Source organism: Crotalus tigris, unplaced genomic scaffold (genome assembly GCF_016545835.1).
Source record: "Crotalus tigris isolate CLP2741 ecotype Arizona unplaced genomic scaffold, ASM1654583v1 scf7180000017550.10884619, whole genome shotgun sequence".
In the NCBI taxonomy this organism is placed as follows: Eukaryota; Metazoa; Chordata; class Lepidosauria; order Squamata; family Viperidae; genus Crotalus; species Crotalus tigris.
Window position 1 is genome coordinate 6,337,460 of NW_024096468.1, and position 12,039 is coordinate 6,349,498.

General features: G+C 42.6%; 1 protein-coding gene across 2 annotated transcripts in view; it reads right to left on the bottom strand.

Moving 5' to 3' along the window:
* Window positions 1–12,039, bottom strand: part of CLUH (clustered mitochondria homolog) — a 91,851-nt gene that overhangs the window by 16,926 nt on the left and 62,886 nt on the right. For both annotated transcript variants that reach the window (XM_039341785.1, XM_039341795.1), the window contains exons 11-16: window positions 11,032–11,258; window positions 10,061–10,165; window positions 8,321–8,421; window positions 5,504–5,656; window positions 3,327–3,389; window positions 1,784–2,028 (exon numbers count right to left, since the gene is read on the bottom strand). In XM_039341785.1, the coding sequence (XP_039197719.1) occupies window positions 1,784–2,028; window positions 3,327–3,389; window positions 5,504–5,656; window positions 8,321–8,421; window positions 10,061–10,165; window positions 11,032–11,258 (894 nt within the window). The remainder of the gene's footprint in view (window positions 1–1,783; window positions 2,029–3,326; window positions 3,390–5,503; window positions 5,657–8,320; window positions 8,422–10,060; window positions 10,166–11,031; window positions 11,259–12,039) is intronic.

Below are 12,039 nucleotides of genomic sequence, written 5' to 3' on the forward strand. Positions count from 1 at the left end.
GAAAAATCAGCACATAAAAGTGACACAGCTGGAATAGAACTTTGGCCAAGTTTAAAAAAAGAAAAGGATTTCGGCATAGTAATTTCAGCAAACGTTGGTGGTAGGGAAGCTGTGTCAGTGGGAACATTTATTTTATTACATTTATGTGCTTCTCATCTACACTCTGCAAGGCAACTCTGGCCAGCTTACAATTAAATGGGATGACTTTGCTAACAACTCAAGCTCTGCCAGTTTCCTAAGAGGGTGGTGGGAATTTCAGAGTTAGTTGTCCCTGCCAAAAAAAAAAAACACCTTTCTCAAGGATTGCTGCCTGCCTTATCTTTGGCAGCTTCTCACTTCTCTCAAAAGTCTCCAGAAAGATGTTAATCCTAAATTAAGGGGGTGTCCTTACGTTGAGGCTGCCCAATCCTCTTTCAACTGTTCTTCCTTTGAGACGACACTGCCAAAAATGGGTGGCAAATGATGTAACAGGGATGCAACTTTCCATTTAAAAGATTATTAAACCCTTAATATGCTCGATGATCTTGTAACAGTGGAGAGAAAAACAAGAGGAATAATTCTGTCATTTCCTATGGCTCTTGATAGACAAGCATCATCCTGCAGATCCTGAAAAGTTACATCTCTGATGGCTTCCATGATAGCTTGGGATTCTTAAGACTTACAACCTACTAGACCAGTGGTTCTCAACCTTTTTAATGCCGCAACCCCCCAACCGGTCGTAAGTCGAGGACTACTCAACCGGTCGTAAGTCGAGGACTACTCAACTGGTGCAGCACCGTTTGCAAAATGGGACTTTTGGCGGACTCAGCAGGGCAGAGACAGCCTGGACAATTCCTATTGGCTTTTGAAAGCCAGTAGAATTAGACTCTATTCAAGAGAGTCTATTCTATTGGCTTTCAAAAAGGAAAAGGGGAAAAAAATGGCGGATTGCGTTGTTTGGCAACCCCCGTGAAATGGTCGTTCGACCCCAAATGGGGTCCCGACCCACAGGTTAAGAACCACTGTACTAGACCCAGTCTCCTAGAGCAGTGTTTTTCAACCTTGGCTACTTGAAGATGGGTGGACATCAACTCTCAGAAATCCCCAGCCAGCAATGAATTCTGGGAGTTGAAGTCCATTCATCTTCAAACAGCCAAGGTTGAGAAAAACTGCTCTAGAATCAAGGAAGGTTTTGTAGTTCCAAGGGACATGACAGAAACATCTTGGTGGACTCTGGATCTGCTCACAGCTTGGATGTGACAGCCACTGCATATAGAAAGAGTCTCAAATTCCAGAAGGAAAAATATGGTACTGGTAGTCCTCAACTTAATAAGTTTATTTAGTGACCATTCAAAGTTACAACAGCACTGTAAAAATGACTTACAACTGTTTTTCACACTTATGACAGTTGCAGCATCCTCATGGTCACCTGATCAAAATTCTGAGGGTTATTTATCACGGCTGCAGTGTCCTGGGATCATGTGATCATCTTTTGTGATCTTCTGACAAGCAAAGTCAATGGGGAAGCCAGATTCACTTAACAACTGTGTTACTAACTTAACAACTGCAGTGATTCACTTAACAACTGTGGCAAGACAGGTCATAAAACGAGGCAAAATTCACTTAACAACTGTCTTGCTTAGCCCCAGAAATTTTGGGTTCAATTGTGGTTGTCAGTTGAGAATTACCTGTAATTAAAACATGTATAAAATACCGCAAGGTATTGAGATCTCAAAACGCACAATGCTGGCTTGATCTCTAAAATCAAATTGGACTGCGATTGCCATCTTAATTTTTCACTCACATTTCCAGACCAAAGTCAAAGTAATTCTTGGCTTCTGAGCAAATATTCTTCCACAGCTCCTGGGGACTCATCGTAGCCCAGGCGGTGTTGTCGGCAGTGCCCAAATTCCGGTTTTTCCTTCTCTTGTTTTTCTTCCGGGAGACCAGCTCGTCGGCAGGCAGGTGACCCACGGGGTTAGGGAAGGCGCTCAGGAAGCAATTGAGGAAGTGACTGATGGCAGCTGATAACCCTGAAAGTTCCACTCCCTGCAGGGGAAAGAGCCCGGGTTGGTCTAGGACAGGGGTAGGCCAGCATGGCTGGCTCAGGAATTCTGGGAGTTGAAGTCCACGAGTCATAAAAGAGCCAAGGTTGCCTACCCCTGGTCTAGGATTCATTCAATGGCTTCATTGCTTAGCAACCAAAATTCCACCCTTAGCTGAGGTAGTAAGTCAAGGGGGGGGGATTATTTAGTTACATCCAGCCTTTATTATTTTTTTTACAAATAACTGAGAGCAGCACACAGACCCCAACACTCCTTCCTCCTCCTTTTTTCCCCACAACAACCCACTGACTTTCAGGGCTTTAGCTGACTTTCATGACTAAAGCGGGACTTGAACTCATAGTCTCCTGCTTTCTAGTCTGGTGCCTTAACCACTAAACTAGGGGTAGGCAACCTTGGTTCTTTTATGACTCGGTGGACTTCAACTCCCAGAATTCCTGAGCCAGCCATGCTGAGGAGAAAGGGAGAGGTTTCCATGCTGAGCCATGCCGGCTCAGGAATTCTGGGAGTTGAAGTCCACGAGTCATAAAAGAGCCAAGGTTGCCTACCCCTGCACTAAACCAAACTGAACTGCTTCTCTTCTGCACTATTCAAAGAGCTAGTAGGGGAAAAAAAAAAAACCCAAACCCACGGAGAGGTATTATACTGTAAGCAATGCTCAACAACTAGGGAACCTGGCTTGTACATCAGACACTGGCTTAGAAAGCGTTCCATCCACACATAACTGCGGGCAGGCGTTGGGAGTCTAATTAGCATGCAAAAAAACAAAAACAAAAAACCATTTTAGCACAGGTCCTTATTCTAGAAAGTAATCCAAACAAGGTTGCAGGTATCTGGCTAAACAAGAAGGCTAGCTAAATACACCTTTACTCAAGGACAGACCTTTTTTCAGCTGTGCCAAAAACATGTTGCTGAATCTGCAACTTTCATCTATTCCCCCCCTCCTTTCCTTTGCTTGTCAAGAGAAAAATGCCAGGGAAGACGGGAACCTGGATGAGAAATGTTTGCAAAGAGGCATGCATGCATGCAAATGTTGCTGCAGCTATCAAGAGGGACTCTCTCTCACACACACACCCATAGGTCTGTACCTATTCAGGTCCTAATGAGATTGCATTTCCAGTTGCTAGGCAACAGTCCCAAGGGCCTAATGAGGAACTGGCTTCTCTTAGCTTGAGGAAGGAGACTGGGGAGGGCAGGGTGGTGTGGCAGAGGGGGAGAGAGATAACCACACTAAAGAAAGGGCAGCAAGTGATGACATTCAGAGCCAGATAACCCGATTCATACCTGCAGGTAGATCTTGAAGATGTGCTTGGCTGACCGAGTGATCAGTTCCATGATTCCTATTTTCTGTAAACCAGAGAACAAAAGCAGTTATAAAAGGGTAGGACTGGGCTATTAAAACAACATTCTCAAATCCACATGTGAGCTTGCTTGGCATTCTTTCTCTCAAAGACAGAAATAACTCAGGATTCCGGATCTGGCGCTCTCTGGTCTATTAGAACTACATCTCCCAGAATTCCTAGGCACTGCTTAGGTTGGCTCAAAGTTCAAGCATTGTAGAAATATTACAAGCCCCAGACTGCAGGAGTCAGAAACTACTCCCATTTTAGATGGCTGGCTTTTCTAAATTAGATGTTCTGCAATTGAAAGTTTCAAAAGACCCAATTTTAATTTTTTTTAGAGTCCCCCTCCCCCCACTTTTATTATTTTTATAAATAATTCAAGGTGACAAAAACACTAACACTCCTTTCTTCTTCTATTTTCCCCACAACAACAACCTTGTGAGGTGAGTTGGGCTGAGAGAGAGAGTGACTGGTCCATAGTCACCAGCTGGCTTTTGTGACAAAGTCGGGACTAGAACTCACAGTCTCCTGGTTTCTAGCCTGGTGCTTTAACCTCCACACCAAACTGGCTTTCTTAATGGTGCTTTTCAGCCCCAATCCAGGTCAACTTTGCTATTTTCATAGCATCACTGATTGGAGACTCAGTTACACTATGGGTTGTGTTCACACCGCACACTTTCCCAGAGCAATTAAAAACACCGTAGAGGTATCTGCATAATTAGTTTTAACCTTGATTTGTTTTTCTGGGTTAGCATATTATGCAAACCCAGCCTTTTGGTTAATTGATGATTCAATATTTTAGGGAAATCTCAAAAAATACATTCATTCTATAACCAGCATATGGTTACAATCTGTATATTGAAACGAGCTGCTTGGTGTGTACTTCTAAATGGAGACTTGTTGAAAACCTAGATTTAACTCGATGAGAACTCACATCCCAATCTAGATGTGGTCTGACTACAATTCCCATCAACCTTAGCATGCAAATTAGTCAGGCAATATGACTGTCCTTCAACTGCTGCTGAATATGAAGGCTTCATCTGGTAATCCCATGTAATAAGCTAACAAACTAATCTATCTGGCTACATTGGAGGTAGCAACCCACAGCCTAACTGGTCTCCAAGTCTTTCTCTGGATCTCGCAGGATCTGCAGATTCCTTCTAGAACTTTTCAACCTCCTCCTTGCTTTTTAGATCAAAATGCCAGTCTTCAGCTCTGCAGTTGCAAATAGTAGGGAGTCACAACAAGATAAAGAAATGTTCTCTATGGTTCCTGAATTACTGTATCAACCCACCAATCTCTAACCAGGATAACCTTTATTTTTATGGGGAAGAAGAAACACAGCTGGGGCAAATTACCCCCAAGACAGCAGCAATAGTTAGTTAAAAACGCAGCAGTCATGGCTAGGAGGGTCTTTGCACAACACAGGTTGTGTGCCAGTTACACCGATTCCTGGAGCAATGTGTCTTTCTCATAGTCACCCATGCCCTGGTAACTTCCTATTTAGACTACTGTAAGGTGTTCTATATGGGTCTGCCCTTAAAGAGTAGCTGGAAGCTTCAGATGGTTCAGAATGCAGTAGCCTGAATAATTTTGCACAAGCCTAGATTTGTGCATGTATTATCTCTTCTGCGGGAGCTGAATTCGCTGACAATTAGCTTCCAGGTACAATTCAAAGTATTGGTTATCACCTTTAAAGCCCTACATGGCTTGGGTCCAGTCTATTTGAAGAACTGTTTCTTCCCTATTTCATCCACCTGGCTCACTAGGACAGGAAGGCAGGGTATGTTGTGGGTCCATCAATTAGGAATGTACATCTGGTGGGACTAGGAAAAACAGCCCTAAGGTATGAATGACCCCCACCTTCTTTTGCCTTTCTGCAAGACCTCAAAAGCATAGGTTTTACCTAGGGACCACAAATGGTGATAGAGCCAATCAAATGGTCGATATGATTGTGTGCCTGTTGTCCCGGGGGGGGGGGGGAAGGGGCTTTATGAGTTCTTATGTTGTGGATTTTTAACATTGTAAGCTGCCCTGGATTCATCTGTATATAAGTTGGATGACCATACACATTTGTTTAATTAATTTGATGACAAGTAGGAAAAATAGAAAGCTTACATAAATGTGATCAAGCTGATTCTGGGCACGAGTCTCCATAATGAAGGTGACCACTTTCCCCAGATAGCGCATGTTGATACCCCGTTGATGCATGGCTTCTGCTAAGGTGGTGCCATCCATTGGCAACATGGTGTGGTCGAGGCAGTCTTTGACCTTCAAGAGAAAGTAAAATTGAAGGGGGCAAAGCGTCTCTGTTGGAGAACAGCAAGGCAGTAGTGGGTGAGGCCAACCTCTTCCTGTCTCCTTTTTCCATCTCTGGAGATTCTTAAGGAAAAACTGGACACTCACTTATCAAGGATGGGTTAATCAATTTCTTACGATTTATGATTATGATTAGTTTCTTATGATGGGTTAATTGTAACATGATTTATGATGATTGTATTTTATGATTGTGATCATGATTTATTACTTGTTACTTGTATGTACACTGAGAGCTTGTACACCAGAGACAAATTCCTTGTGTGTCCAATCATACTTGGCCAATAAAGAATTCTATTCTATTCTATTCTATTCTATTCTATTCTATTCTATTCTATTCTATTCTATTCTATTCTATTCTATTCCATTCCATTCCATTCCATTCCATTCCATTCCATTCCATTCTCCCCATTGTTGGGGTGGACAAGAGCAACTTGGCAACTTTAAGACTTGTAGACTTCAACTCCCAGAATTCCTCAACCACCTATGCTGAAGGGAGTTGTTGATTTTTTAAAGTTACCAAGGCTGGAGACCTCTGGACTAGAGGACCTGGTGGTCTCCTCCAACTCCACAGTTCAATGATAATCTTTTCTTTCCCCTTTCCCAACCACAAGGCTCCTGATGCAGGTTCTAACCCACTGCAAAGGCCTTCTGAAATGAGGATGACAGTCACAGGTTGCCAATTCTTGACTCAGAGGACAGACCAAACTCATCTTTTTATAACAGATCATCCACAAAAGAGGAGGGGGATTAAAACATCCCCCAAATAAGCAGCTTAGCAACCACAGAATACTCAAATTAAGCTTCTGAACACACAATCTTCGACCCAGACAATCATCAGGAAATAATAAAGTAGGATTGTAATTTTGAAGTGGAAGGAAAGAAAATGCAGAGAAGAAGATGACAATCTTTCTTCCTCCTTGGTGTAAAACCTGACATTTCAGACCTGATGCAAAATCACTGGTGTTGGCTTCTCTTATTACATAGCCATGGTTTGTCCATCCTTTACCCATCTTGGATGCTTTCCAGCTTCAGCTCCCAGAATTCTCCAGCCATCATGGTGGCCATTCCTGAGAATTCTGGGAGTTGGAGTTCACACATCTGGAAAGTTCATAGGACGAGGGTGTCTGGTTTAGTCTATCATACTGTTTTTTTTCAGGATATTTAACGAGATGCAAAACAATTACCTCAATACTGCTCATACCCCGTTCTTTATTATATAAGACCACCTGACACAATGGTCCACACAATGCTGGATTTTACAAAATGGAAGATTTTGTAACAAAATGCAATTTGCTTCGCTAATTACTTAAATGAAATCTAATTACTTCAATGACGTTAAGTTTTTTAATTACTTAAAAAAAACGTATTACACGTTTGGTTCCCTTTAACTCATTGTGGAATTTTAATGAAGTTTCTAACTAAAAAAAACCCCCTGCAACATAAAGGTAGTCCTTACTTAAAGACCAGTTGTTCAGTGACTGTTACGAAGTGCCAAATAAGTGAGATTTAGGACCAGGTTGTGGCCATTGCAGTGTCCCCTCGGTTGTGTGATTGCAAGCTGGGTACTCGGCAACTGGCTCACAATCAGGTAGAATCCCAGAGTCATGTGGCTTCCATCTGCAGGGAAAGCCAGCAGGAGATTGCCAATGGCATGCTTAACAACAGCAACTGGAAATGCCAGAACTGTCACCACGAGCTGGTACATCACATGACATCACACTTTACAACTGTATCACTGAGCAATAGAATTGCCAGTCCCACTGACCATCGTTAAGGAGGACTGCCTGTGTGCTTTGTGTGCTTGAGTGGTCTCAACGACAGCAGATATGCAACCAGGATAATAGTGGTGGTAGTGGTAGTGTGTGTTGCTGAGAGCCCAAAATATAGTCATGTGAATGTGGGGCGTGAGGATTGGCTTGGCATCAGAACAGAGTCTTAAGTACTTTTGGGAGGATCCACTGTAACTGTGAATGATTGCTAAACGACTGGTCATTAAGTCGAGGACTACCTTACTTATGTTTTATTTGTAGTTATTTGTTCTTTTTCTAAAACCGAGCTAGCTGTCCTGAACTGTATGTTAGATGGCTCATTATATACAGTGATTAAATACATTAAATGTAAGAGCCGTGATGGCGCAGTGGTTAGAAGGCAGTATTGCAGGCTAACTCTGCCCACAGCCAGGAGTTCATTCCTGACGGGCTGAAGATTGACTCAGCCCTCCATCCTTCTCAGGTCGGTAAAATGAGGACCCAGATTGTTGGGGGCAATAATGCTGACTCTGTAAGCCTCTTAAAGAGGGCTGTAAACCGCTGTGAAGCGGTATACAAGTCTAAGTGCCACTGCTATTGGTATCTTGCTTTTGTGATGAGATTGGAGCATATTGCATTGAAACATTTATTTGTAACCATAGATTTTAGCAAAATTGTGTGACGGAATTCATTTTGTTTCTTCTTGAAGACATTGGGAATATCAAATCTTGGTAGAAACATGCATTGTTATGCATATCAGACATATCATTTGCAAATTCCAGATGGGACTTTGTGTTTTTATTCTCCCCACCTTCTTACCATGTTGCTTTCCCAAGCCTGTTCTTTAACTTTTTGAATATTCACTCACCAAGCCTGGAATCTGATACGATACTAGAAAAGCAGCTGCATCCTTCAATAATCTCTTTTGATCCTGGATTTGCTCTTTGCTGGACTCTGGAAAGCGGACACCTGGGAGATAAACAGATTGTGGTTTTTTTCCCCTCTCTCTTTCAGATTAGACTGAAGCAACCCGCCATCTGCAAACTGCACAAAATCCCACCCACAGTTCAAGGCTCGGCTGCTGAGACTGACAGCAAATGGCCAAAGATCAGGATCTGTTGGGAAATACAGAAATGAATTAACAGATTTAAGTTACACAGGAAAGTGGGCTCCAACTGAACATTAGAAAAAGTTTCTTAATACAGGAAGTCCTCAACTTACAACAATTCCTTTAGTGACCGCTCAAAGTTACCATGGCACTGAAAAAAAGTGACTTATGACCGTTTTTCACACTTATGAACGTTGCAGCAATCCTATGGCCATGTGACCAAAATTCGGACGCTTGGCAACTGACTCATATTTATGACAGTTGCGGTGTTCCAGGGTCATATGATCACCTTTTGCAACTTTCTGACAAGCAAAGTCAATGGGGAAGCCAGATTAATAACCGTGTTACCAGTTTAACAGCTGCAGTGATTCACTTAACAACTGTGACAAGAAAGACTGTAAAATGGGGCAAAACTCACTTTAAAAATGTCTCGCTTAGCAACGGAAATTTTGGGCTCATTTGCAGTTGTTAAGTCAAGAACTACCTGTAATATCAGTAGTTCAACAGTAAGATGCACATTCATTGGTTGTACTCAAGGGGAAGCTAGAACGCTGTTGATGGGAAGTTTTAATTGGTGTTGCTGCACTGAGTGTGTGTGGGGGGGGAAATGAATTCTATGGCTGAAATGGCTGCATGGATTTCCATGGTACCTTTAAATCTGGGAATCTTTCAAGTGAAATCATACACTTTCTGAGAAAGTTAGACTGTTTTCCCAGAGTTTCTTTTTACAACTGGTAGCAAAGTGGCTTTAGGTACAACTGGTCCTCAACATATGACTGCAATAGAACCTGCCCATTAAGGTCATGTGTCAGGTATGAAGAATCTGGACCACACATTAAGTTCCAGTTAAGGTGATTTATTGATCATGACTGTTCACAAGAATCTAGTCAATCAATGGTCAGCGCTAAATTTATTTATTATTTATTTAGTTGTTAAATTTATCTGCTGCTTATCTTGCCATGGGTCTATCTTAAATTGGCAACAGATGAGAATTCAAGAGGGGTTTTGGACTGTGGGAACTTAATGACTCTAGTCTAATTTCTCACTTGAGTTCACCCCTCAGGCTCAGCCTGCCCTTCATGTTGCAACATAACCCTTTTTTGCAGTGGTCATTAAGTGAACGTGGAGGTCCTTAAGGGAATGCAATGGTCATTAAGCAAATGGACATGGATATGCCAAAAACTAGAAGTGCTGGTTTTTGGCAAAACCACTGTATAAAATGCAGTCATGTGACTGTAGGACACAGCAAAACGGCGGTAAAAGTGGCGGTGTTGCCAAAGTCATGTGACTGCAGAGGGGGGTCATCAAAATGTCAACTCTGAATTGTAAATCCCATTTTTCAGCTCAATTGTAACTTCAAACCCTGGTTAAGTGACTCATTATAAAGCCAAGGGCTACACGTATCCAAAACAGGGGGCTATATGCTTAAAACAAAGAAAGTGGCAACAGAACAGGTGATGGGCAACAAAGATTGCAATCCACCTGAAACACGATCCTCACCTGGAGAGAAGATATCTGGGTTAAACCGTATATCGAAGGATGTGTTACTGATGGAACCTACAGCTTTGCAGGCATTCTGAATCACTTCTCTGCTTTTGGGGTCCACTGTATGAGAAAAAAAAAAAAGGAAAAGATAGTTTTTGTGAAAGAAGGTCCAAGAAACATTTACAGACATTAAACTGAAAATCAAAGTGCATCCGCAAGCAGATAGTTCCCAAAATTTATGGCGTGATCCAATTTGAGAAAATTGTTGCTTTTTACGGACCTGCTGCAAAAAAAAAAGTAATACTGTAGACATGGGAAACACAAATTCTCTCAGTCCCAGGGCCCACGTGTTCCAACTGAATTAGGAATTGAAAGGCCCAGGATATAATTCTCCCCTCAGGCATCAAAGCACCTGATGAATTTGCACTTATTCCTCGTTCTCATTCCAAGAGGCTGTGGTGAATGACCTGGACTAGGAATAGAGACTCACATTTGTGTCCTGCCTTCAGTCATGGAAGCTCCCTGGGTGACTTTAGGCCAGGAATGGGCAACTATGGAAGCTTTACGACCTGTGGACTTCAATTCCTAGCATGGCTGGCTCAGGACTTCTGGGAGTTGAAGTTCACAGGTCATAAAGTTGCCATAGTTGCCACCCCCTCTTTAGGCCAATCTCTTAGTCATACTGAACTACATGCCTCTCTGTTTTCAGCTTGCCACATGCAGCCGTTGTGTTGTAGTGGGGAAGGTATCTCACTGGGAGTGAGAAGAACCCAGTTCTAGTCCCTCCCTCAGCCATGGAATCTCATAGAGCAACTTTGGGCCAGTCGTTCTCTTTCAACTCAACCTACCATGGGAGAATGGACTGCTATATATGCCACCTTGAGCTCCTGTATGAAAAACAGGGTGTAAATCTAAGCATCAGTAAAACCACCTAGTATGTGGAAATGGAGGATGCCAGAATGGATTCCCACCACAAGAGTCGATACCTGCTCCATCATCTGATGCGATGGTCTCTGTGAGCTCTTTCACCTGCTCTAGACCAGGAGTATTATCCTCCATCTTGTTGTCTTCTAGTACAGAGGTTTCCTTGTCTTCCACACCATTCTCTGGAAAAGTGGTAGGACTGCTGCCATTTCCCACCGAGGGGCTACTTGGCTTGTTAGCCTTTTGCTGCATTAATTGCAGAGCGGCCAACTTCATGAACATAAGATACCTGTTGTAGATGGGGAAAAAAGAAAAGAAGAAGAGCTGACTTGATCTGTAAAGATGGCGGAAGGAGCAGGCCATACTGAGGCATGAAGAATCCTGACCCTTTGGAGAACATTAGGAGCCTATAAGGACATCCCAGGAAAGGATGGAGCTACAAGGATTTGGATTATATGGTTTTGTAACTCTGCAAGATTTTAAGGATGGGAATAAGCATGACAGGATCCTTCCATCCCCCATAAAAAACACACAGACACACACAGACACACACTTTTTTGGGGTGGGGGAATGGAGAAGCCAGCTCAAAATCAAGCTGCAGATTTTTCCCCTTGACTTTGCTTGTCAGAAGGTTGCAGAAGGTGATCACATGACCCCGGGCCACTGCAATCGTCATAAATATGAGCCAACAGCCAAGTGTTCAAATTCTGATCATGTGACTATGGGGATGCTGCAACAGTCCTATGTGTGAAAAATGTTCACAAGTCAGTGCCATTTTAACTTTGATCATTAAATGATTGTTAAATCGAGGACTACCTGTACATTACTAATTAACTCTAGGAACCCTTGCATTTTTAAAAATGGCAGTAAGTTTGAAGTAAAATCTCCTTTTCCCTATGTCTGAATTCTGGGCCAGTTAGTAGGGATTTTGCTTCCACACAGTAACACAAACAGAAGTGTAGAAACAGCATAACTTTGCCGATTCTTCCACCTTTTAGACCCAGATTCCCTCCTCTGCTTAAAACAAGATATTCTTTGTCTTCCAACCTGTTTGTAACCCCTTTGCTCCA